The 26,972-nt window shown below is 46.3% G+C and overlaps 1 protein-coding gene across 1 annotated transcript; it reads right to left on the reverse strand.

The window, feature by feature from the left end:
• Positions 1 to 4,075: 4,075 nt before the first annotated feature.
• ARPP19 (cAMP regulated phosphoprotein 19) lies at positions 4,076 to 26,040 on the reverse strand. Its single transcript, XM_077263761.1, has 3 exons — positions 25,877 to 26,040; positions 10,757 to 10,879; positions 4,076 to 5,844 (listed from the first exon to the last, which is right to left on the reverse strand). Exons 1-3 carry the CDS (start codon positions 25,934 to 25,936, stop codon positions 5,671 to 5,673), a joined length of 357 nt encoding a protein of 118 aa, XP_077119876.1. The 5' UTR covers positions 25,937 to 26,040; the 3' UTR covers positions 4,076 to 5,670.
• Positions 26,041 to 26,972: the final 932 nt, after the last annotated feature.

Genomic DNA, 26,972 nt, shown 5'->3' on the forward strand with positions numbered 1-26,972 from the left:
TGGTGGGATCGACCATAACATCGATCCCATCAATCAGGGCTTACCTCGTCACCCTGGCAACTGCTAGTGACCTGGCTGTGACCTGCCTGGATCGGAGCTGCTAGCTCCGATCCTAGGCAGGTCACAGCCAGGTCACCTGCAGGGCACAGAGCGGTCACCGCGTGACTGCTGCAGTGCCCTGTGATTGGCGCGATCGACGATTACATAGATCGCGCCAATCAGCTCCTGCAGGCCCTGCTGGGCCTGTGCTACATTCTATCCTAGGATCGGTGCTATTAGAGCACCGATCCACGCAGGTTTCGGCAGGGCACAGCGCGGTAATACCGCGCTGTGTCCTGCGATTGGTACTCGATCCTAGCCTGTGACCTCATTGTTTCAGCAGCTCCGATTGGCTGAAACAATGAGAATGGCTGTGATTGGCTGTTCAGAATTGAACAGCCAATCACAGCGATCGGGAGGCCGGGGGGGGCGGTCACAATGCCCTGGATGCTGACACCATCTTCCCTAAGGTAAGATGGCTTCGGAATTTTAATGCGATCACCGCGACTTAAGTCGCGGTATCGCATTAAAGGGCATGACGTACTATCCCGTCGAGGGTCAGATAGGCCCAGGTCACCTCGACGGGATAGTACGTATAAGGTCACAGAGGGGTTAAGGTAATGAATATGCGCTCCACGCCTATGGGAGTGGAGACATGTGCATATTCATTACCTTAATGAGCAGTGGCAAGTGATCGCTCAGCACAGGAAGAGCTGCTGGAAGCCAGAACCAACGAGATGCTCCGATGGCGCAGAGGAGGGCGAGTAGGATGTGTTCTGGAAGCTGTCACTGTGCGCTATAAGAGAAATGAATATTCATTTCTCTTTAGCAGTTGCAAAGTTACAGTTACAGCTCCCTTGTTTGTAATTGGACAAAGATCTGTAAGGGTACGTGTCCACGGTCAGGATGGCCGGCGGTATCGCCAGAGCGGCTAAGCCCCGCCCCCTTTCTGGGACGCGATGATGCCGGATGTGTTAACTGTACACATCCGGGATCATCGCACCCTCGCATAGCGCCCTGTGATATTACTTGCGGCGACGCAGCGTCGCCGCAGGTAGCACGGACATGCTGCGATCTGAAAAGACGCGCAGCATGTCTGGAGTCGCACGGAAGTCGGATGCGTGTTTCCACGCATAGTGGACACGGGATTTCATAAAATCCCCTCCACTATGCTGGAACATCTGGACGCTGCGTGTTTGACGCTGCAGCTCTGCGCAGCGTCAAACAAGCAGCGTTTACTGACCGTGGACACATACCCTTAGGCTCTTTTAAGGTATGTGCCCACGTTGCGGATTTGTGTGTGGATTTTTCTGCAGCGTTTTTGAAAAATCCGCAGGTAAAATGCACTGCGTTTTACCTGCGGATTAACCCCGGATTTCACACCTGTGGATTCCTATGGAGGAGCAGGTGTAAAACGCTGCAGAATCCACACAAATTGACATGCTGCAGAAAATAATCCGCAGTGTTTCTGCCCGGTATTTTCCGCAGCATGTGCACTGCGGCTTTGGTTTCCCATAGGTTTACATGGTACTGTAAACCACATAAAAAACTGCTGCTGGATTGAATGTATATTGCTTTTATTTTGTTTTTGTATCTTATTTATTGTATTGATTTTTGTTTCCATCAATAGGTAAATATGTGTATATATACAGTACAGACCAAAAGTTTGGACACCTCATTTAAAGATTTTTCTGCATTTTCATGACTATGAAAATTGTAAATTCACACTGAAGGTATCAAAACTATGAATTAACACATGTGGAATTATATACTTAACAAAAAAGTGTGAAACAACTGAAAATATGTCTTATATTCTAGGTTCTTCAAAGTAGCCACCTTTTGCTTTGATGACTGCTTTGGTAGTCATCGGGAATGGTTTTCACTTCACAGGTGTGCCCTGTCAGGTTTAATAAGTGGGATTTCTTGCCTTATAAATGGTGTTGAGACCATCAGTTGTGTTGAGCAGAAGTCTGGTGGATACACAGCTGATAGTCCTACTGAATAGACTGTTAGCTGCTTTTTTCTTGCCATAATACAAATTCTAAGTAAAGAAAAATGAGTGTCCATCATTACTTTAAGAAATGAAGGTGTCAGTCCAAAAAAATTGGGAAAACTTTGAAAGTGTCCCCAAGTGCAGTTGCAAAAACAATCGAGCGCTACAAAGAAACTGGCTCACATGAGGACCGCTCCAGGAAAGGAAGACCAAGAGTCACCTCTGCCTCTGAGGATAAGTTTATCCGAGTCACCAGCCTCAGAAATCGCAGGTTAACAGCAGCTCAGATTAGAGACCAGGTCAATGCCACACAGAGTTCTAGCAGCAGACATCTCTACAACAACTGTTGAGAGGAGACTTTGTGCGGCATGCCTTCATGGTAAAATAGCTGCTAGGAAACCACTGCTAAGGACAGGCCACAAGCAGAAGAGACTTGTTTGGGCTAAAGAACACAAGGAACGGACATTAGACCAGTGGAAATCTGTGCTTTGGTCTGATGAGACCAAATTTGAGATCCTTGGTTCCAACCACCGTGTCTTTGTGCGACGCAGAAAAGGTGAACGGATGGACTCTACATGCCTGGTTCCCACCGTGAAGCATGGAGGAGGAGGTGTGATGGTGCTGTGCTGGTGACACTGTTGGGGATTTATTCAAAATTGAAGGCATTCTGAACCAACATGGCTTCCACAGCATCTTGCAAGCGCATGCCATTCCATCCGATTTGCGTTTAGTTGGACCATCATTTATTTTTCAACAGGACAATGACCCCAAGCAGCTCCAGGCTGTGTAAGGGCTATTTGACCAAGAAGGAGAGTGATGGGGTGCTACGCCAGATGACCTGGCCTCCACAGTCACCAGACCTGAACCCAATCAAGATGGTTTGGGGTGAGCTGGACCGCAGAGTGAAGGCAAAAGGGCCAACAAGTGCTAAGCATCTCTGGGAACTCCATCAAGATTGTTGGAAGACCATTTCCGGTGACTACCTCTTGAAGCTCATCAAGAGAATGCCAAGAGTGTGCAAAGCAGTCATCAAAGCAAAAGGTGGCTACTTTGAAGAACCTAGAATATAAGACATTTTCAGTATGTATAAATATATTATCCTGGAATGCCAAATTTACTTTATTCTATTACGGGATCTAACTCAGGCTCTCATTCTCAGAATTGCCGTGTTAATCTTAAAACACTCTCCCCCCGCCTTTCCCCAGCCTCTGCTCTCTGTCAATCCCTTCACTGGCTCCCTATTACCCAGTGATTCCAGTCCAAAACCCTAAGGCTATGTGCACACGTTGTGGATTGGGGTGCAGAATTTTCTGCACAAAATCTGCATCTCTTGGCAGAAAACGCAGGTGCAGATTTGATACGTTTTTTATGCAGATTTTGTGCATTTTTGTTGCAGATTTGAGGCACATTGTGCGTTTTTTGCCCCTGCGGTTTTCTATAATGGAAGGGTGCAGAAACGCTGCAGATCCGCACAAAAGCAGCGACATGCTCCTTCTTTCAATCCGCTGCGTTTTCCATGCGGAATTTTCTGCACCATTAGCACAGCATTTTTATTTTCCTATTGATTTACATTGTACTGTAAATCACTGTGGATCTGCAGCGTTTCTGCGTGGCGCTCATAGCAATCCGGCTATGACAAACGTAGAGTTCTGCTGGAGACCTCTGGTTGTCATGCCAACACATCGGTGACCAGCAATCACGTGACGGTGTCACCGATGGGTGGGATTTCCAGCGCGCTCCCTGGAAGAGCGAGTTACCGTAAATGCCACTGTCAGATTGAGAGCGGCATTTAACTAGTTAACAGCCGCGGGTAAATTGTGATTCAACCCGCGGCTGTTAAAGGCACATGTCAGCTATTCAAAACAGCTGACATGTGCCAGGAAAACTGAGGGCTCAGCGCCACAGGGAGGGACACAACATGCACAGTACTAGTATGGTACATGTCGTGAAGGGGATAATGATAGAAAGTGAATGAATGACATGAATTAATCAGGTACAGAATGAATGTGGTGATGTCCTGAAATACAAACATGAGCCTACAAGAACAGTTGCAATCTTTATTAACAATATTCATAAATGTTCAGTATATCCAGCATTATTGGAGGCTTTATGCAACATTAAACTACTTGTAAATGTCGATACCAGTTAACAACTGCAGGACATCAATAAGCACAGTAATATTATACACCTCAAGGGTTTAGCAGAGAAACAAACTGGGGAGTTTTATATCGTGAATTGTATTTTTTATATATATTTTTTTCATTATCTATGCCCCAAATGTAAATTCACATTGGTTATTTCATCCGCTGGTCACAACCCTGATACAAACTTAACTTTGCATGAGGCAATGTATAGGTCACTGGGACACATGCCTATTGTGGGATGGATAAAATTAGTCTTCTCATCAGTTACTGAACACTTCCAAAGGAGCTGTAGATTAGCAATACCTACAATAATGATGGTCGCCCCTCAATGACATAGCAAACACCTTTTACTGCCACAGATGGAAGCATGTGGATCTCAACAGTGACATGCAGGTCCTTAGTAAAAGAGGTCATCACATGCAATTCTGGCATGCAAATCACTCTCCAGCATGTCTACAAAATGTGTGCCAAATACAGGGAGAGGATATCCACTTCACCTCCATTGCAGCAGCAAGGCAGAAGTCTTCTAATTTGCCAGACTTGAAGTACATGGAAGGTTGTTTGCCCCAATAAAACAAAATCATGCATAAATTCACGCAAAAGACATGAATCTAGGATGATTAAGAAAAGCCTGGAAACAGAAAACCACTGCTGGGAATTTAAAAGGAGCTAAAATGTGCTACAGATTTACACGTCAATATTGTAAACTGTAAAAGTTAGTACACATCTGCAAAAAGGTTGTGCAAAACTTTTGTATTTACAAAATGGCACAGAAGTGAATTCAACAGTCTATGCACATGCGCACTTCATCCGAGTCTTCAACAGAAGGATCTATGTTACTAACCAGGAAAAACACCAGATTCAACTAGGGGTATCACTTTCATAGTGTACTAGGTTCACAACAGGTTACAGCAGTGTGAGCAAATATTGCCCAAGTCAAATCCTATCGTTAAAGCTGAGAAAGGTTTAAGGCCATTCAAGTTAAAAGGGCAAAGTGAGGAAAAACCTTTGAGAACCCAGTTTGATTTGACAGTTTTGCTTTACTCCCTCTCAAAACATAAGATTGTGGTCTTAACCTTCAAATTAAATGTCAAAAAGGAAAAGAAACCTTAAATTAAAAAAGTAATACAGTATGAGAACTAGAAGATAGAGAAAAGAAAAAACAAACAGGCATTAAAAATGGTAAAACTCAAGTGTCCATTGTTCACACCAGTCCTACCGCTAGGAAATAGGCATTATGTACATTTGTCTTGATTTCAAGTAAATGACTTTACATTGCTATACCAAAACAGATCTGTTCATCAGTGCATCGGTTTGAAACTACTAATCTGAACCTACAGAATTTCACACTCAAGACAGCAGCTTGCACTACTATGGCCTGCTAAGCTGCCAGACTGACTATTAGTGTACGGGGAGGAGGAGCAGAGAAAACAGAAGGTCTAGAAAGGAAGAGAGATGGAAATGAGGTGGTGTTCATGCACACGAGCCGGCTCATCAACCAGCCAGTTTGCTGGCCACAAGAGAAGGTTTCCTCTGGGGCAGGTCTTGTGGAGTAGGAATATGATCTCCCGTGACCTCAGTCTTGTCTGGAGCAGCAGCAGTAGGAAGTTGCTTGTTCTTGATCTTTGCTTTAGCCATATTGTAGTCTCCAGAGTCAAAATACTTTTGCTATCACAAGAAAAGACAAAGTTTTAGTTATTTCACAGTAGGGACAATATTCACAATTATCAACACTTCTAAAATCTCGATATAAAAAAAACCAAAACATGAAGATATTCTACTCTTCTTCCTGTATATTCTGTAACTAAATAAGTAAAGACAAACCTTGTACAATGTTAAAATACCAACATGCACTATACAATTACAGCAACCGCAATTGGTCAGGTTTGTGGCTAAATGTATGACCCAAGCTAAACTGTAAAGCGTACGCAACACTTTTCTTAACTGAAGCAACCAAGTGAGATAATGAAGCCCTTGTCTCCCATGCCAGCTCCAGGGCAACGTTTTTGAAGGTCTCATACTACTTACCCACTCCCCGGAAGCGGAGTAATTCTAGGATCTTTACCTAAGAAATGCGGCTCCTCATCACCCCCTCTACTATCTGGGACAGTAGACCACTCCGGCGGCATGGCATGATTCATGGCTGCCCAGTCTGAATGTCATCAGTGTGTTACCCCCTCCACAAGAACACTAGTGTGTGACATGCACGCAACATGCCAGTGTGTAGTGTATATGTGATTATCACTGCAGCACTATCGCCTACATGTGGGCACCATCTAATAAAAGCACTCTGTGGGAGGTGGGGGGAAACCAGCGTGGTGGAAGGGAAAAGACTGAGGTTTATGGAGCACACCTTACTGTGTGTCGGAGGAAAGAGCACACCTGTGGGAAAAACAAGTGCTGCACAAAATGTAAAGAGGCAATTTGCACAAGAATATCAGAATTTTTAGCTCATGGAGCAGGTTTTCCCAAATTCCAGTCCTCCTGGCCCCTAACAGGTCATGTTTTCAGGATTTCCACAGAGTTGCACAGGTGAGAATTCGTGATACCTTTATGATACTTCCAACACCTGTGGAATACAAAGGAAATCCTGAAAATGACCTGTGGTGGCAGTGAGGCCTGGGGTCTGGGAAACGCTGGAGGAAAGTGCCATGCTGCAGGAGTGAGAACTCAGCAGGAAGGAAGGGTTTTCACAGACACAAGGAAACGTGGTTAGAGACTGAAATAAAGGCAAAAATTAAGTGACAGGGCACCAACAACAATCACACACACCTTTACAGATACTTGGCAAATTTATTTTTACACTTTGTTTTTTCTTCCTCTACTCCCACTCTCCCCCCCCCCCCCCCCCTTCTTTTTTTTTTACGCTTTCAAGTCTTCATTTTCCCTTGAATGACTCTTACACATATCCCTGTTCCACTTATCCTATAGCTCTGGACAGTGCAAGACCAAGCAACAAGTTTGGATTCAATGGCATTTACATCTCGTGCTGGGTTATGTATAGTTTTGGACATCACCAATGACAGTGAGTCCAGTTGGATGTCCCATACAGCAGGAGTGTAGTATACTCTGGGCTGTAAAATTATCCAAATAAGGGACATTTCATATCTTACTACTATATTTGGATTCCTTGGTCAATGCCTGGTGGGGGTCACGAGCTTCTACCATTATACTGCCTTACACAATAATCACACTAGGAACATATACCAATCAGAATTAAACCTCTACCATCGAGTTCTCTAATGACCCTGATAATTGTCAGGGTTTACGCATTGGAATCAGAATAGAGGCCTCTGGGTTCCCCCAGTGATAGATAATTGTTTAATGGTTTTTTTATTTATTTATTTTTTGCTACCGCATGATGGGAATTGTTATTGTCCTTTATCCGTTTTACATCTATCCAGATTGTGTGTGGATTAGTGATGAGTGAGCGTGCTCGGATAACGTCTTCTCTTGAGCATGCTCGGGTGTTATCCGAGTATCCCGAGTCCCGGCGGCTGCATGATTTGCAGCTGTTGCCTGTTAGAGAATCCCCACATGTGTTCAGGCTGTCTAACAATATGAACATTGTTTTCCAGTAAGCTATTATGGGGGTCTTTATTAGGCATGGGGGACAGAAGGTGCCAGATATTAGGATAGTTTTTGACTATGGTATCCTTTTTGTGGATGACTAGTCCTTCTAATAAGTTTTGCTCACTGGATTACATATCCAGGATCAACAGGCCTAAAAGGTGATGAATGTTGGAGCTACAAGCACATATTCTTATGGTGATTTTATAAAGGTATGTGCACTTATATTTAAAAGGCAACATAAAATCAAAAATCAACAGACAGCCCTGGCACACCAGCCTGACCAAAGAACTGAGGCGAGCTTCCAGGGCTGCTGAGCGCAGATGGAAAAGATCCCACTCCAACGAGCACTTCATCACATTCAAACAGTCCCTCACTACTTTCAAGACCACACTCGCCACAGCTAAACAAACCTACTTCTCATCTCTCATATCCTCCCTGTCTCACAACCCTAAACAGTTATTCAACACCTTCAATTCTCTCATCCGTCCCCCAGCACCTCCTCCCTCCCCACTTATCTCAGCTGAAGACTTTGCCTCATTTTTCAAGCAGAAGATTGAGAACATCAGAGACAGTTTTGGTCAACAACCCCCAGAGCCCTTCCTCCTGACTTCCCAGCCCTCCACCTTCAAAACCAACTTCTCTACCATTACAGAAGATCAACTCTCCACTCTACTCTTAAGATCGCATCTCACCACCTGTGCACTTGACCCGCTCCCATCCCACTTCATCCCAAACCTCACCACAGTCTTCATCCCAACCCTAACCCATCTCTTCAACCTATCACTAACAACTGGTGTTTTCCCCTTAAGCTTTAAACATGCCTCAATCACACCTATCCTCAAAAAGCCCTCTCTTGACCCATCCTCAGTATCTAGCCATCGCCCTATATCACTTCTCCCTTATGCCTCCAAACTACTGGAACAACACGTCTACCTTGAACTGTCCTCCCATCTCTCTTCTTGCTCCCTCTTTGACCGCTTACAATCTGGCTTCCGGTCACACCACTCCACTGAAACTGCCCTAACTAAGGTCACCAATGACCTCTTAACCGCCAAGAGCAAGCGACACTACTCTGTCCTCCTCCTGGACCTGTCGGCTGCCTTTGACACAGTGGACCATTCCCCATTATTACAGACCCTCTCATCCCTTGGCATCACAGACTTGGCCCTATCCTGGATCTCATCATACCTAACAGACCGGACATTCAGCATCTCCCACTCACACACCACCTCCTCTCCTCACCTCACCCCCTATCTGTCGGAGTCCCACAAGGTTCAGTCCTTGGGCCCCTGCTCTTCTCCATTTACACCTTTGGCCTGGGACAGCTCATAGAATCTCATGGCTTTCAGTATCACCTCTATGCTGACACACAGATCTACATCTCTGGACCAGATATCACCTCCCTACTAACCAGAATCCCTCAGTGTCTGTCCACTATTTCATCCTTCTCCGCTAGATTTCTGAAACATAACATGGACAAAACAGAAATCATCTTTCCCCCATCTCACGCGACCCCCCAACGAACCTATCCATTACAGTACATGGCTGCCCACTCTCCCCTGTCCCACAAGCTCGCTGCCTCGGGGTAATCCTTGACGCTGATCTCTCCTTCAAACCACATATCCAAGCCCTTTCCACTTCCTGCTGACATCAACTCAAAAATATTTCACGAATCCGAACATTCCTAAACCAAGAATCTGCAAAAACCTTAGTCCATGCCCTCATCATCTCTCGCCTTGACTACTGCAACCTCCTGCTCTGTGGCCCCCCTCTAACACTCTCGCACCCCTCCAATCTATTCTAAACTCTGCTGCCCGACTAATCCACCTGTCCCCCCGCTATTCCCCGGCCTCTCCCCTCTGTCAATCCCTTCACTGGCTCCCCACTGCCAGAGACTCCACTACAAAACCCTAACCATGACGTACAAAGCCATCCACAACCTGTCTCCTCCATACATCAGTGACCTCGTCTCCCGGTACTTACCTACACACAACCTCCGATCCTCACAAGATCTCCTTCTCTACTCCCCTCTTATCTCCTCTTCCCACAATCTTATACAAGATTTCTCTCGCGTATCACCCCTACTCTGGAACCCTCTACCACAACACATCAGACTCTCGCCTACCATAGAAACCTTCAAAAAGAGCCTGAAGACCCACCTCTTCCGACAAGCCTACAACCTGCAGTAACCACCGATCAACCAAACTGCTGCATGACCAGCTCTATCCTCGCCTACTGTATTCTCACCCATCCTTTGTAGATTGTAAGCCTTCGCGGGCAGGGTCCTCTCCTCCTGTACCAGTTATGACTTGTATTGTTTAAGATTATTGTACTTGTTTTTATTATGTATACCCCTCCTCACATGTAAAGCGCCATGGAATAAATGGAGCTATAACAATAAATAATAATAATAATAATAATAATAATAATAATAATAAAAGCAGATAGATGCTGCCCGACCACAGCCAGCATGTATAAGGCACTGGCTTCAAGAGTTCAGCCACTCGTTTGACTCCAAAATGCTGTGGCATTTCAGAGAATAACAGTAAAACCCGCAGCGGACCAAGCTACACCGTAAACTAGTCAAAAAGGTATGGGCTTCTCCCGCCCACTACCCTTGAGTGACAAGTCCCTCTATACATGCAGAGAGAGACCTGTCACTCAAGGGGAGCGATTGTAGATCAGAAAAAAAAGTTTCTGAACTCCCATGCTTTTAGGGAAAGGTGGGGAGAGCACAGTAACAAGCTATGATCTTTCTTTCTGATGTGACTTCCTGCTATTCCCATCCACCTCTTCCTTACAAATACGGGAAGGAGTGCTTTCCATGCTGTGCCCCTGAATATTGCACATAAAATATTAAGCCTGGTGACATTTGAAATCTAAGACTTTGGGTTTAACAAGGTAGCTAGCTGGCATTTACAGGCATGAAACATTACATACGTTCTCGTCAGTAAAAGGGTTAACGCAAGAAAATGTACAGAACCAGCCAGAATATAGATAATCTTACCCCTTTCTGTAGCCGTTTTCTCAAGAAGTCTGAACCTCCTGGTTTAGGACCAAGATGCGGATATCTTGCTTTTAATTTGGCCTCTTCTGCTTTTTCTGGGCTTATCACCTTATCCTCCATCTCCTTCAGAAGAAAAGTCAACCATAATAATAAGAATTATAAGTACAATGCACATCCATTTCCAACACCAGGTGCACTCATCTATAGTTAATTTTTATTAAAACACTAAACTAAAACTTTACTTTGTTTTATTATTGTGAATCAATTGAGAATGATGGATCACGTGAAAATATATATTGTATTTACATACACATATACATGTTAGTTTTTATTGTAATCCTTCCTGTGATTAGGTTATTAAGAAGTGAATGCTCCAGAACAGGCAATATTACATACGTGTACATTAAATTAGTGTGTGTACTAAAATTTGTACAGTAATAGATTGTGTACTCAGAAAATTACATTTTTTCTTTAAACTGTTTTTAATTTAAATGTGCTTTTTAACCCCTTAGTGACAGCCAATACGTCTTTTAACTGACCTGAGATATAAGAGAATAGCCTCCCCATACAGGTGACAATCCAGCAGCTGTCGGCTGTACACTATAGCTGACAACTTGCTGTATCAGCCAAGATCAGTGTTTGCACCTCCCAAATCTGGTTAACCCCTTAGATGCTGCTGTTAATAGTGACTACATCATTATAAATGGTTAACAGAGTGTGGAGGTTTTCTCTTTATCCAAACTGGTGCCCTCAGATCATGATTGTGTGGTCCTGATGTTTGCCATGGCAATTCACGACCAAGTAGCGGCCTTAGAGTCTGACGGCTGTTGTAACCTGTTCAGAAGTTAGAGGCATTTAGGTGGTAAAAATACCTATTTTCGTTTCTGTCATGTCACTTTGCATTAATTCCTGTAAAGCACCTGAAGGGTTAATAAACTACCTGACAGCAGTTTTCAATATGTCAGGGGGTGCTGTTTTTAAAATGGTATCATGTTTTGGGGTTTCCCAATATATGGGACCCCTAAAGTCACTTCAAACATGGATAGGTCCATAAAAAAATAAATTTTGTAAATTTTCTTGAAAAAATGAAAAATTGCTGCTACATTTTTAAACCTCCTAAAATGCTAAGAAAGTAAAATAACATTTTACAAATGGTGCTGATGTAAAGCAGACATGAGGGAAATGTTATTTATTAATGGTTTGGTTTGATGTGGTATGGCCATCTGGATTAAAGGGATAATCATTCAAATTTAGAAAATTGCTAATTTTTTTTACATTTTTCTCATTTTTGATATTTTTTATAAATAAAAACAAAACATATTGACCTAAATTTACCATTAACATAAAGTATAATGTGTCATGAAAAAACAAATCTCAAAATCACTGGGATTTGTTGAAGCGTTACAGAGTTATTACCACATAAAGTGACACTGGTCAGATTTCAAAAATTTGGCTCTATCACTAAGGGGTTAAAAATGTTTGATAATCTTTTTCATTGAGTTTACATATCTATATTGATACCTAACAAGCACCACATATGGTGGATATTGATATCTAGATAGATCTCTAATGTGAATGGTGGATCCTATATATGCGCTTCTACAATGAGACTTGTTGACAAGTCATTTGCTCAGAACAGTACGAATCTAATATTAGGGCTAGTGGCCAATGAGAAAATCGGAAGATACAAGAGGCAGAGATCACTAAGGCTATGTGCACACGTTGCGGATTCGGCTTAGGGATTTCTGGTGCGGATTCTGTCTCTCCTGGCAGAAAACGCACCTGCGTTTTTTTGTGCGGTTCCGCAGCGTTTTTTGTGCGGATTTGCTGCGTTTTTTACCCCTGCGGTTTTCTATAATGGAATGGGTACAAAAACGCTGCAGATTCACAAAAAAGAATTGACATGCTATTTCTTTAAAACCGCAGCGTTTCCGCAGCAGATTTTCCGCAAAGTGTGCACAGCATTTTTTTTTTCTCATTGATTTACATTGTACTGTAAATCAATTGCGGATCTGCAGCGTTTCTGCACTGCAAAAAACGTTGCGGATCCGCAGAGAATCCGCAACGTGTGCACACACCCTTATACAGCCCCTGCTCTCTCCCTGAAACGAAGTGTCAGTGACATCCATTTCAGGGGCTGGGCTAGTCTCAGCACCATGTGCACAAAAACAGCATTTTGGGTTACCTGCTCAGAGCACCAATAAGGAGCCGGCGACAGATCATCGTCAAAATATCCGACATGCAGTGACTTCACTTGCAGGGCAGCGCTCATCTTTGCATGCCAGGTATTCAGACAACGCTCTCTGCTGCCGCCTCTTTATTGCTAATCTCAGAGTGCAAACAGAGTGGTGTGTCACTGTGCACATTGTACAGAGAAACAGCAGGGACTAGCCCAGACCCAAAAACAAGCACCACCGATGGCTCTTCTTTTAGAGAAGGGTGCCACTTCGTTTGAATATCCCAGCATTCACAGGGATTCCCAGATTCATCCAAAAAAAAAAAAAAAAGGGTGGCACAAAAAACCAAAACAAAAAAACCCATTAAGATTGTGATTTTAACTACACTATCAGGAATAAAAGCAAAATAAAATATCTTTTCACTTTTAGTACAACGTGCCTACAATAAATTAAAGGTTACCTGTCACCAGGTTTTTCCCATATAAGTAGGGCCAGCACCTGTTGGCACTGTGATATACAGTATTCTAGAATGCTGCATACAAGTCACCAATATATTCGCCAACAGGGCAGTCCAGTCCGATGGACGTCATTGTTCATGAACTGGTGTCTCCTCTCTTCTGGCTTTGTGTGGATGACATCTTCTACGTCATCCACACAGTGCCCCAATCACGCTCATGTGCAGGCACACTACTCTGCAGTGCCGAGTGTAGAGCAAAGCACTGTAGTGCACAAGAGCTGGCTCTCTTTGGCCTTTCCCCACACATGCTTTACTCTGACCTGAGCAAGGCATAGAGAAGTGCGCTTGTGCAGGAGTGCGATGCTGAGGACACTGTGTAGATGACATAGGATGCGTCATCCACATGAAGCAAGAAGAGAGGACACTTGGGATCACAGTGACGCCCATCAGAATGAGAGTTCATCAGCTCCGATGCGCTCACTTACGGCACCGCTGCTTGAGAACTTTCCCATGCAGCAGTGGCGCCGTAAGGGAGATCACCGAAGCAGATAAGCTGATGAACTCCGGTGAACTCTCTCAGGGCAGCTCAGTGATACACTGTGGGAGCGATTACCTCCTGTCACTGTATTGCCGACTGTCTTTGAGAGCAGTCACATCAGTGGTCAAAAATTTACAGTCAGTTGGCAATATATTTAATTACTTCAAAATTCCTGGGATAGATGCAGAACAGTATGCAATGATACACAGCTCTGCTCTCCTAGCAGCTGTAATCACAGTATGTGCTGTCAGTGTATCCTGGCGCCTCAGCTGCAGTCAGCACATTAGAGCCAGCTGTCAGTCAGGTGCCAGGTGTGCGGTTACAGCTGCTGCTCACTATACACTGAACGGTGACTGAAAGCCCGGGGATTCTGGTACGAATGAAGTTCATTTAATCCTGGCAGTAGGGCTCTCCGTGTGAGCGCCATGAAGCTTCAGAATGCTATTAACCATTAGGTTATTTAATTTTTTATTTTTTTTTAAACGACAGATTCCCCTTAAAGTATATATGCTAATTTCCACTATAACCCAATATCTCTGCAACAGAGATAGTACAAAAAATACGTTATTCAGATCTTCAGCTACTTATGATGTGGCCAGTTCAGCATGTAAAAAATGGTAATAGCTCCTCTTCTTTACATTGTAAATAGTACAAAAGGGTTTTCATAAAAACGCTGCAAAGTTCTAGGAACTCAGAACTTCTGAGACTAATACATGCTTGTGTGGGCAATGAGTAAGACAAAAGATTTAACAAATTGATTCTGTTTCCCAGATGTCTCATTAAATTCTGTATATAACAGGCACTCTTTAGGGGTGCTCCTACATACATATAGAACAAGCCATCAAATGTGGACCACGAGCCAGTTCGCTTATTGCCAGGGGTCTTGATCACAATAACCCTAAGAAATAGCTAATTTTGCAGGTCAAGAAGCAGCAACCAGATTGAAATTTGTGCTGCAATGACCGAAATGTCCACCAAGATCTCCTTTAGACCAGCCGCACGCGCAGCACAGCCTCAAGCCGCACGCGCAGCACAGCCTCCAGCCGCACGCGCAGCACAGCCTCCAGCCGCACGCGCAGCACAGCCTCCAGCCGCACGCGCAGCCCACAAGCTGCACACGCAGCACAGCCTCCAGACGCACGCGCAGCCCACAAGCTGCACACGCAGCACAGCCTCCGCGCCTCCAGCCCACGAGCTGCATAGAAGTGAAATATTCCCCCCAGTGTTAGTTTCAGTCCCAGGGGCGGCACCGGCTAAGTCACCGCTCTGAGTATACAGAGCAGCGGCTATAACAGTGCCCCCAGCACTGACTGACAGTCCCTCTGCATAAGGACCGGTGGTCAGCCAGTGCCACGGGTGTGGTTACCATCGCCGCTCTGTATATTCAAAGCAGTAACTGAATCAGCACGGCCCCGTGACAGAAAACAGAACGCTGCAGGGGGAATAAAGTTAATTGGAGTGTTCAGCCAAGTGCAGGTGCTGGGCAGGATAGTAATGCTATTAACCTGAAGATTAACCCCACACGTGCATATTAATAGCATTTTTTTTCTGGTGACAGGATCTCTTTAATATGTCAAATGAACATATCACAGTACACCCTGCTCCCCCACCAGTTTATGAAAAGACCAGAGTCATCTACTGACTCCAGCCAATTTTAAATGCACTTAAGTTGGCACAGTACTTATAGATATATTAAATAGGAGCATCTACAAAACATCCATAAAAAAGTTAAAATGGGGATGTCAGCAGCTGCTATCACACAGCTGCCAGAACAGGTTTGTATACAGCTGCTTTATTCATAGAAACGGTTTTCCACGGCTAAAACGGATTTTTGATAATGGGGAATAAACCCTAAGGATGCCTGGAGACAGACAAGGCCCCGGCCTCCTCTGAAATCTCAGCAGTGACCTGTCACCAGTCCTGCCCCTGTGCACCGAAGCTAATTAGCAGACAACTCAAAATGGTTATTAATGAAGAACAACAAAGCGGATTTCTTCACCAAAAGTATCACTAATCTGTATTACAGCACCATTACAGACAGGTCTCTACATTCTAAATTTGTGCCGACAAGTTCACTTTAAATTGGAGTTTGTTCAGTGAGCAATGAGTGCAATAACAGATTCAGGGAGGCACCATGTGGTCACAGTAGAGCCTCCGGCCATGTCCTGGACCATGTGTCAGCAGCCCTATCAGTTATTGGCATCCAGTGCCCACTTTTGAACAGCACCAGCTGACAATTTTTTTTTTCTACAGGCTCACCCCACTGGAGATATGTGAATTAAAGGCAATATAAAGAAGGACAGACATTTTTCCGCATTACTGTCAGTTCCTATTAGGGCATGTGCACACGGATCAGTAAGGCTAGTTTCACACTAGCGTTTACCTGATCTGCGTCAGGCTGCGGACTTCCTCCGTGAAGCCCCGCCCTCGTCCGCACCTCCGCCGCTAGCTCCGCCTACTTCTGCATGCAGCCCACATACCTATCTTTAACATTAGGTACGCAGGTCGTGCGGCTGTATGCGGATGCTGCCGCATGCGTCGTTTTGACGATGCAGTGAAAAAAAAAAAAAAAAATGATAATTACTTACGGGTAATTTGATTTTCCAGATCCATGACAGCACCGGTACATGAGAGATGGTCCCGCCCCCAAGAACAGGAAACCTGCATAGGAGATAAAAGATGGGGGCGGCACCTCTCTCCTCAGTTTGTTTACAGAGAAAGCAAGGTAACCGCTACGTCAGTCTTAGTCATATATACATTATATTAAACTCTAAAGACTATATATTAAGTGGTTATTTCCCCATCTTATGTATATTATTTATTTATTACTTATCTATATAAAATTTTTTTTTTTTTTTTTGTGAATCACACAACCATCACCAAGATAGGGCGGGAATTAGAGCGGTGCTGTCATGGATCTGGAAAATCAAATTACCCGTAAGTAATTAGCATTTTTTCCCTTCCCCATGACATCACCGGTACATGAGAGGAAGAAATAGAAGGAACCTCTAGGGTGGGACAACGGCAGATATCTCGCCTTTGGGAGAAAAGTGCTATGATAGGCCAAGATTTAATCTATAATGGCGGAAGAAAGTAGAGGGTGAAGACCATACTGCTGCATTACAGATTTGCTCTATCGATGCATTTGCCCTCTCTGCCCAAGATGTGGAAATAGCCCTAGTAGAGTGGGCCGTAACACCAGGTGGAGGGACCTGCCCCGCAGAGGAATAGGAAAGTGATATAGCCATACGGAGCCACCGTGCAATGGTTGATTTTGTGGCCTTTTTTCCCCTGTTTGCCCCGAAAGGAGACAAAAAGGGCTGAAGACTGTCGCCATGGATTTGTCACTTCTATATATTGAAGCAGGCAACGTCTGACGTCCAAGCAATGGAAGGTTTCTTCTCCCTGGGATTTTGGATTGGCACAAAATGAGGGCAAGACTATCTCCTGGTCCCTGTGGAATTTTGAGTTGACCTTTGGTAAGAAGGCCGGATCAGATTTTATAATTACCCTGTCCTCTAGGAATGTAGTGTAAGGAGGGTCTATAGATATAGCCTGGAGCTCACTAATGCGTCTGGCTGAGGTAAGGGCAATCAGGAGAACCGTTTTTAAAGTTAGCGCTTTCACCGATATGGAGGAAAGAGGCTCAAAGGGAGAGGTGGTCAAAGCATTTAAAACCAAATTTAAATCCCAGGGAGCGACCTTTGGACGAGGTTTGAATGGTCTGGCTGTAAAGGAGGCCCGAATGAACCTACACACCCAGGGGTGATCAGCCAATTTTTGGTCAAACAGGGCGCTAAGCGCCGAGACTTGCACTTTTAGGGTGCTGGTAGATAATCCTCTCTCCAGACCCTTTTGGAGAAATTCTAAGATTTCTGATATAGGGACTTCCTGAACGGTATCGGTTATCCTTCGGCCTGAAAATTCTAAAAATTTTCCCCATACCCTTTGGTATTTATCAGCTGTGATCTTCTTTCTACTGGACAGCAGAGTAGTAACTAACGGATCCGAGAATCCCTTCGCTAGCAGAAGTCCCCTCTCAAGTTCCAAGCAGTGAGGTGTAGACTGTGAACCTGAGGATGTGTCACTGGACCCTGGTGCAGAAGATTTGGAACACCTGGAAGTATCCATGGGTCCGAGATGGACATACGTCTGAGCCAAGTGAACCAAGCTCTCTTTGGCCAGAAGGGTGCGATTAAGATTATGCGCGATTTCTCCTCTCGGATCTTCTTCAGAACTGTAGGGATTAATGGGATTGGGGGAAACGCGTAGGCTAGTTGGAATCTCCATTGGAGCAGCAACGCATCTACTCCTTCCGGGTTCTCTTTCGGGTTCACAGAGTAGAATCTTTCTACCTTTCGATTCTGCCTTGTGGAGAAAAGATCCACTTGAGGAAGCCCCCAGATGGCACAGATTTCTCCAAAAATGTTTTGATTTAGTGACCACTCGCCCTGGTGCAGGACGTGACGACTCAAAGTCTGCGACGAGGTTGTCCGACCCTTTTAAGTGTGTACTTGTAAGAGATAAGAGATGGTTTTCGGCCCAACGAAATAGCCTTCTTGCTTCTTCCATTAGGGGACTTGATCTCGTTCCTCCCTGTCGATTTATATACGATACCGTTGTGCTGTTGTCGGACAACACTACCAGATGTCTTCCTTTGACGTCCTCTTCCGTTTGAAGAATCGCTTGCCTTACCGCTGTTAATTCCTTCAGGTTTGAGGAGGCTAATTGCATTTGTGGATCCCATAGACCCTGTAGGATCCGATCTGATATGGGTGCTCCCCAACCTAACGGGCTCGCATCCGTGGCCACTACCACCGGATTCTGGATTGACCATGGGACCCCTTTTTTTAGATTTTCGGAATCTAGCCACCAGCTTAGAGAGTCCCGTACATGTTGTGACCATACGATTTTTCGATTTAAGTTGTAGGGTATTTTTGTTTGTTCTGACAGAATCTGCCACTGTAGGTCCCTTGAATGCAGTTGTGCCCATTGGACCGCCGGAATTGTTGCAATAAGCATACCTAGGAGGGACATGGCTTCCCTCAACGAGACGGATTGGGCCGTCTGTATTTGTCTTACTCGCTGTTTTATGGCCTCGATCTTTCTGTCTGGAAGGACACAGTCTTGTCTGATTGAATTTAACTGAATTCCCAGAAACTCCTGTCTCTGGACCGGAATCATTCTTGATTTTTTTAAGTTTATTATCCACCCCAGCCTGGTTAGTAGCTCTCGTACTTTCGTAACTGCTTTTGTGCAATCTTCTTGATTGTCTGCTATAAGGAGGAAATCGTCTAAATAGGGCACTAGTAGAATATTTTCTCTCCTCACGAAGGATGCTACTTCCGAAATTATTTTCGTAAAGATACAAGGAGCCACTGATACCCCGAAGGGGAGACATTGGTATTGTAGATGGGTGTAGACCTGTCCCAGCTGCACTACTAACCTTAGAAATTGTTGATGCTCCATGCTGATTGGTACATGATAGTAGGCATCTGTAAGGTCTATCACTGCCATGTAACATCCCGGATACAGCAGTTTTACTGCCGTTCTCAGAGTCTCCATTTTGAATTTTTCCACTCGGATGAACTTGTTTAACTCTTTTAGGTTGAAAATTGTTCTTAATGACCCATCCGGTTTTGGTGTGAGGAAAAGGGTGCTGTAAAAACCCTTCCCTATTTCCTGTGGAGGTACTCTTACCAGGACTTTTTTGTCTAGAAGAAGATGAACTTCTTTTTCGAGTACTAATTGGTTCTTTTTGGCCACACGAGTAACTTTTATTCGGTGAGGAGGCAGGGAGATAAAGTTTAATCGTAGGCCGTCGGATAACAAGTTGATTATCCATTGAGACGGCTGTAAGCTTACCCACTGATGGACAAAAAACCGTAACCTTCCTCCCACCTGGAATATGGCGTCATTGTTTGGGATCTGGTTTTGGAGGTTTACTGAAAAGGAAACCTCTCTCTTCTTTCACCCCAGGTTTTTCCCCATGTGGCTCTATCCGTTGGACGGCCCCGGACTGCTCTACCCGATCCTCGAAAGGACCGACAATTGTCATACCATCGTCGTTTAAAGAAGGGAGGTGGAGGGAAGTGTTTCTTCTTGTCCGCCGCTTTTTCTAAAATTTCATCTAATGCCCTCCCGAATAAATATTGCCCCTCACAGGGTACAGCACAGAGCTTCACTTTTGACTGAAAATCAGCATTCCAGTTTTTTAACCATAACGCTCTTCTGCCCGAATTAGAGAGGGCACTTGCCCGGGCAGCAAACCGTACAGAATCAATAGCAGCGTCCGCCAGGAACCCTGCTGCATTTTGTAGTGAAGGGATGACTTCTAGAAGTCTGTCTCTTGGACACTTGTTTTTTATATGGTCGCTTAGTTCGTCTAGCCATTTAACCATGGCACGGGCAGTGCAAGTAGCCGCTACTCCAGGTTTGAACACCCAAGTTGAGGCTTCCCAGGCTGATTTTAGAAAGGCATCTGCCTTTTTATCTAGGGGGTCCTTTAGAGCACCCATATCCTCGAAAGGAAGTGCTATGCCCCTGGAGGTACTTGCGATAGCAGCGTCCAACTTTGGCGCCTTTTCCCACTTTTCGCAAATTTCCTCATCAAAGGGATATTTACGTTTTAGGGCCTGGGGAACCAAAATCTTTTTATTCGGTTTTTTCCATTCCTTTTTGATAAGATTTAATATGTTATCATGAAACGGAAAAACTTTCCGCTTTTTCCCCTTCCAAATTGCTGAACATGGAGTCCTGAACCGTTTGTTTTTCTTTTGGTGTCTCCACCCCCAATGTGGATCTGACCAGTTTTAGCAATTTCCCCACATCTTCTGACAACACATATGGGCGACCACACTCTTCATCCGAAGAGTCCAGGTCCGAGAGTTCCTCGGCCGGAAGCTCTCCTGGTTCACCCTCAGATTCTATATCAGATGTTTGGGGCGCAGAAGGCGGCTTTACGGAGCTCTGCAACTCATGATGCTTTAATTGCTCCTTTACTGTGCTCTGCACTTCGTCTCTTACAATAGCTTTTATATTCTGAAGAAATGATGACGATTCTTCAGTTATCGTTTCCTTTATACATGAGCGGCACATACGCTTCTCATATGTCTTGGGAAGGCTTTTATTACAGAGTGCACATACTTTATTCTTTTGCTTAGAGGTAACTTTCCTTCCCTGCATATACACACAGAAACACAGTGTTACGGATATGTTGTTTGCCTTACAAAGGCACTCACCCACCGGACCCTCAGTACCACGACGGGCTGTGGGGTGTCTGCAGGGATCGCTGATTCCACAGGATCTGCCATCTTTGTAGGAGGCTGTTACCAGCGTCTCCTTGCCGCCATGCAGTTTAAATAAGTGTGGGCAGGAGACGGTGTGTGCGCCCCTGAACATCCTCCCCCCCGGGGAGTGTCAGCACACCGCTCCTTCGGCATCTAGCGTCACTTCCGGTATACAAACCGGAAGTTCTCCCATTCACTTGGCGCCAGCGTCGTGATGGGTACGCTCTCTCTCTCTTCCTCCCCCGGCCCAGCCTCCGGCCAGGAGCGGACGCCGAGGAGTCCGCAGTGGGGAAGGACGCACATGCAGCCAGGTATGTGGGCGACGCGCACACGCTGTCGCCGCTGCTCCCACCGCGGACCTCGGTCAGTGACCGGTTAAACAAAGGAGATCCCCTCCGCTGCAGCACCGCAGGTTCCCCGCAAGAACAGGAAACCAAACTGAGGAGAGAGGTGCCGCCCCCATCTTTTATCTCCTATGCAGGTTTCCTGTTCTTGGGGGCGGGACCATCTCTCATGTACCGGTGCTGTCATGGGGAAGGGAAAAAAATGCTACAGGCTGCGTCCTACGCTGGTCGCCGCATCGTCAAAACGACGCATGCGGCAGCATCCGCATACAGCCGCAGAACCTGCGTACCTAATGTTAAAGATAGGTACGCGGGACGCATGCAGAAGTAGGCGGAGCTAGTGGCGGAGGTGCGGCCGAGGCTTCACGGAGGAAGTCCGCATCCTGCCGCAGATCAGGTAAACGCTAGTGTGAAACTAGCCTTAACGCTGCGGGTTGCACACTGCGTACTTGCGTAGTGTACGACCCACAGCATCCAGATGTTACAGCATAGCAAATGGGATTTCAAGAAAACCCATGCCCAGTATGCGTCCAGAGATGCCAGCGAAGATGGACATACAGCGCATGTCTCCAGACGGCAGCATGTCTATTTATTTTGCAGAGACACAGGTAGATAGATTTCACCCGTACAATGTACCTGCGGATTCACCTGTGTTCAATAGCAGGCAGCTCTTTGGACGCAGCGGACATATGCTACATCCAAAGCGCTGACAATTCCTGATCGTCTGAACATACCCTGACTAGTACCCCGACTGCTTCCAGAGAACAATAGCCTGCCCAACAATCCTACTAGAATAATAAATAGAACTAAATAACGTTCCTCCGGAAAAAGCAGCCACCTATTCAACACAAGCCAAGTAATTGCTCTACACTAATAGTAAAGTCCCGAGCGGCTCATCATTACAATAACTGACACCCTATCAAAGCCAAGTGAGATTGTCAGAAAGCAAAAATGCTGAAGCAAGGAAGGAACGCTCCAACATGCAGTAGGTGGTCAGACATGGGTATACAGTATACACAGGTGCGGGTGAGGACAGGAATCCTCCTGCACATATACACACGGTGAGCCCAGGGGCCGGGGATCCTCCTGCTTGTACACACACGCGCGCACACACACACACACACGAGGAGAGGCCGGGGGAGCCTCCTTTATACACACACACACACACGGAGAGGCCGGGGAGCCTCCTTTATACACACACACACGAGGAGAGGCAGTGGGAGCCTCCTTTATATATATACACACACACACACACGAGGAGAGGCCGGGGGAGCCTCCTGTATATAAAAACACACAAGAGGAGGGGCCGGGGAGCCTAATGTATATATACACACACGAGGAGAGGCCAGGGAGGGGTGGAGGGGTGTGTGTGTGTGTGTGTGTGTGTATGTATATACTCGAGTATAAGCCGAGATTTTCAGCCCACTTTTTTGGGCTGAAAGTGACCCTCTCGGCTTATACTCGAGTCAGTGTCGGCTGGTGAGGGAAAGCGGCGGCTGTCACATACTCACCTGCTCCTGGCGCGGTCCCTGCATGTCCCATGGTCTCTGGGCAGCTCTTCCTGTGTTCAGCGGTCACGTGGTACCGCTCATTAAAGTAATGAATATGCACGCATATTCATTACTGTGATGAGCGGTACGTGACCGCTGAACACAGGAAGATACCGCTGGCTCCCGGAGACCATCTGACAGTGAGACGCTGCCAGGGACCGCGCCGGGAGCAGGTGAGAATATCAGGGGAGGTGAGCATTGCGCGAGTCACCTTCCTCGTTCCACCGCTGCGCGCCGCTGTCTCCCGTCCTCTGGCTGTGACTGTTCAGGTCAGAGGGCGCGATTAGTGTGCGCACCGCCCTCTGCCTGAACAGTCAGTGCAGAGGATGGAAGTCAGAGCAGCGCGCAGAGATGGAACGAGGAAGGTGACTATTACAAGTGCCGGGAGCCACAATGTGTGGAGCATCTCATGGGGCCACAATGTGTGGAGCATCTCATGGGGCCACAATGTGTGGAGCATCTCATGGGGCCACAATGTGTGGAGCATCTCATGGGGCCACAATGTGTGGAGCATCTCATGGGGCCACAATGTGTGGAGCATCTCATGGGGCCACAATGTGTGGAGCATCTCATGGGGCCATCAACCTTTATGCAGCATTGTATGGGGCAAATGTTTCTATGGAGCATCTTATGGGGTCATTATTTACTGTATGGAGCATTATATGGGGCTCCTGATTCAATATGGATATTCAAAAACACTTAACCTACTGATGTCTCAATTTTACTTTTATTGGTATATATTTTTATTTTTGACATTTATCGGTAGCTCCTGCATTTCCCACCCTAGGCTTATACTCGAGTCAGTAAGTTTTCCCAGTTTTCTGTGGCAGAATTAGGGGGGTCGCGTATATACGGTACATACATACACACACGGAGAGCTGTATGTATGTATGTATGTATGTATGTATGTATGTATGTATATATATATATATACACATACATATATACACACACACACAAACACACACGGAGAGGTCGGGGAGCCTCCTGTACATACACACACGAGGAGAGGCCGGGGAGCCTCCTGTATATACACACACACACACGAGGAGAGGCCGGGGAGCCTCCTGTATATACACACACACGAGGAGAGGCCGGGGAGCCTCCTGTATATACACACACACGAGGAGAGGCCGGGGAGCCTCCTGTATATACACACACACGAGGAGAGGCCGGGGAGCCTCCTGTATATATATATATATATATATATATATATATATATATATATATATATATATATATATATATATATATATATATATATATATATATATATATATATATATATATATACACACACACACGAGGAGAGGCCGGGGAGCCTCCTGTATGTACACACACACACGAGGAGAGGTCGGGGAGCCTCCTGTACATACACACACGAGGAGAGGCCGGGGAGCCTCCTGTATATACACACACACGAGGAGAGGCCGGGGAGCCTCCTGTATATACACACACACGAGGAGAGGCCGGGGAGCCTCCTGTATATACACACACACGAGGAGAGGCCGGGGAGCCTCCTGTATATACACACACACGAGGAGAGGCCGGGGAGCCTCCTGTATATACACACACGAGGAGAGGCCGGGGAGCCTCCTGTATGTACACACACACGAGGAGAGGCCGGGGAGCCTCCTGTATATATATACACACACACACACACACACACGAGGAGAGGCCGGGGAGCCTCCTGTATATACACACACACACACACGAGGAGAGGCCGGGGAGCCTCCTGTATATACATACACGAGGAGAGGCCGGGGAGCCTCCTGTATATATACACACACACACACACACACACACACACACGAGGAGAGGCCGGGGAGCCTCCTGTATATATACACACACACACACACACGAGGAGAGGCCGGGGAGCCTCCTGTATATTCACACACACACACACACGAGAGGCCGGGGAGCCTCCTGTATATTCACACACACGAGGAGAGGCCAGAGAGCCTCCTGTATATACACACACACGAGGAGAGGCCGGGGAGCCTCCTGTATATATACACACACACACACACACACACACGAGGAGAGGCCGGGGAGCCTCCTGTATATACATACACGAGGAGAGGCCGGGGAGCCTCCTGTATATATACACACACACACACACACACACACACACACACACGAGGAGAGGCCAGGGAGCCTCCTGTATATATACACACACACACACACACGAGGAGAGGCCGGGGAGCCTCCTGTATATTCACACACACACGAGGAGAGGCCAGAGAGCCTCCTGTATATACACACACGAGGAGAGGCCGGGGAGCCTCATTCATGTATGTATGTATGTATGTATGTATGTATGTATGTATGTATGTATGTATGTATGTATGTATATATATATACACATATATACATACATACACACACGAGGAGAGGCCGGGGAGCCTCCTGTATATACACCAGGCTGGAGTGACTGCGGTGATCGCCCAGTCTGCACCCACTGCAGGCAGACACACCAGGGATGGGCAGTACTTCCTTGTGAGCGGATGCAGAGCTCATCCACCTCCATTACGATATCCCCTTCTTCATGTAGGGCGCACATGTCACACCGCGGCCATGTGCCGGGCCTGGGCGGCTGCAGCTGGCACCGCTGACGGGCGGCGTATACGGGTGCAGGCACAGTCAGTCCCTGGGGACGGGGGCGCCGGGCTCTGCAGCCACCACATGAGTCATCCCTCCGCACCTCGCTGAGCGCGCTTCTCCCTGCGCCACTGTGGTGCAGCCGCCATCTCCCGCACACTCACCTTCTGCTCGTCAGAGGCGTTCTCCTCATGTGCTCTGGTCTCCTGGTTATCCGCGGACATGTCGGGAAGATACGGCGGACTCAGAGCACCGTCTGACACTACACTACCTCCAAGCTCCTCCTACTCCAAGATGGCCGCTACGCCAGATGCGTCACTCTTACGTATCAGCGACGTCAGGACGACCAGGGAATCCTCTTCTAGCGTTCTGCGTCATGTCGACTACAGCAAAGCATTGTGGGGGCTGTAGTTTATACTACTCGGAATCGGCTGCAAACACATGAAAAGTTCGAGTATGTGTATGTCTCGCACAGCGCGGTCCCCTCGTGTCCCCCCTAGCAGGACTAGCGGTTTATACATAAATAATTAGTATTATTTGCAAATAGATTCAGGTTATTGGAACACATTTACCAAAACTGGCAAAAAAAAGGGCACTGTTGCTTGTAACAACCAGCCTTCAAAGGAAAAACTTGGTGTTTTTATATTAAAAAGGTTGGCCACTTTTCGGGATGCTTGTACATACATGCATGAAGTTGGGGGCTAAAAATAATTTTTGCTATTGGGTTTGAGTAAGAAACCTGAACCATTTGCCTCCTATTTGCTGTGTTGTGCTGTGTATTGTTGGCGGCAGAATCAGTCACTTGTAAATCCATCAGTCAGCCGCTGTGTGACTGGCTGCTTCGGAGCTCGGCCGTAGGGCGACTCGTATGTAGGGCGACTCGTATGTAGGGCGACCCGTATGTAGGGCGACTCGTATGTAGGGCGACTCGTATGTAGGGCGACTCGTATGTAGGGCGACTCGTATGTAGGGCGACTCGTATGTAGGGCGACTCGTATGTAGGGCGACTCGTATGTAGGGCGACTCGTATGTAGGGAGACTCGTATGTAGGGAGACTCGTATGTAGGGAGACTCGTATGTAGGGGGACTCGTATGTAGACTTCCATGATGATATGGATGTCTAATATCCTACTGTTGACAGGGCATCACTTCCAATGTCATCCAGATTTGAGAGCCGGCTCCCCGCTTTCTAACTGCGGGGAGCCGGCTGCAGACCAGCCTGATGTCGGCAGTGATGCCTTGACAACAGAGAATACCGAA

Source organism: Ranitomeya variabilis, chromosome 5, assembly GCF_051348905.1.
Source record: "Ranitomeya variabilis isolate aRanVar5 chromosome 5, aRanVar5.hap1, whole genome shotgun sequence".
NCBI lineage: Eukaryota > Metazoa > Chordata > Amphibia > Anura > Dendrobatidae > Ranitomeya > Ranitomeya variabilis.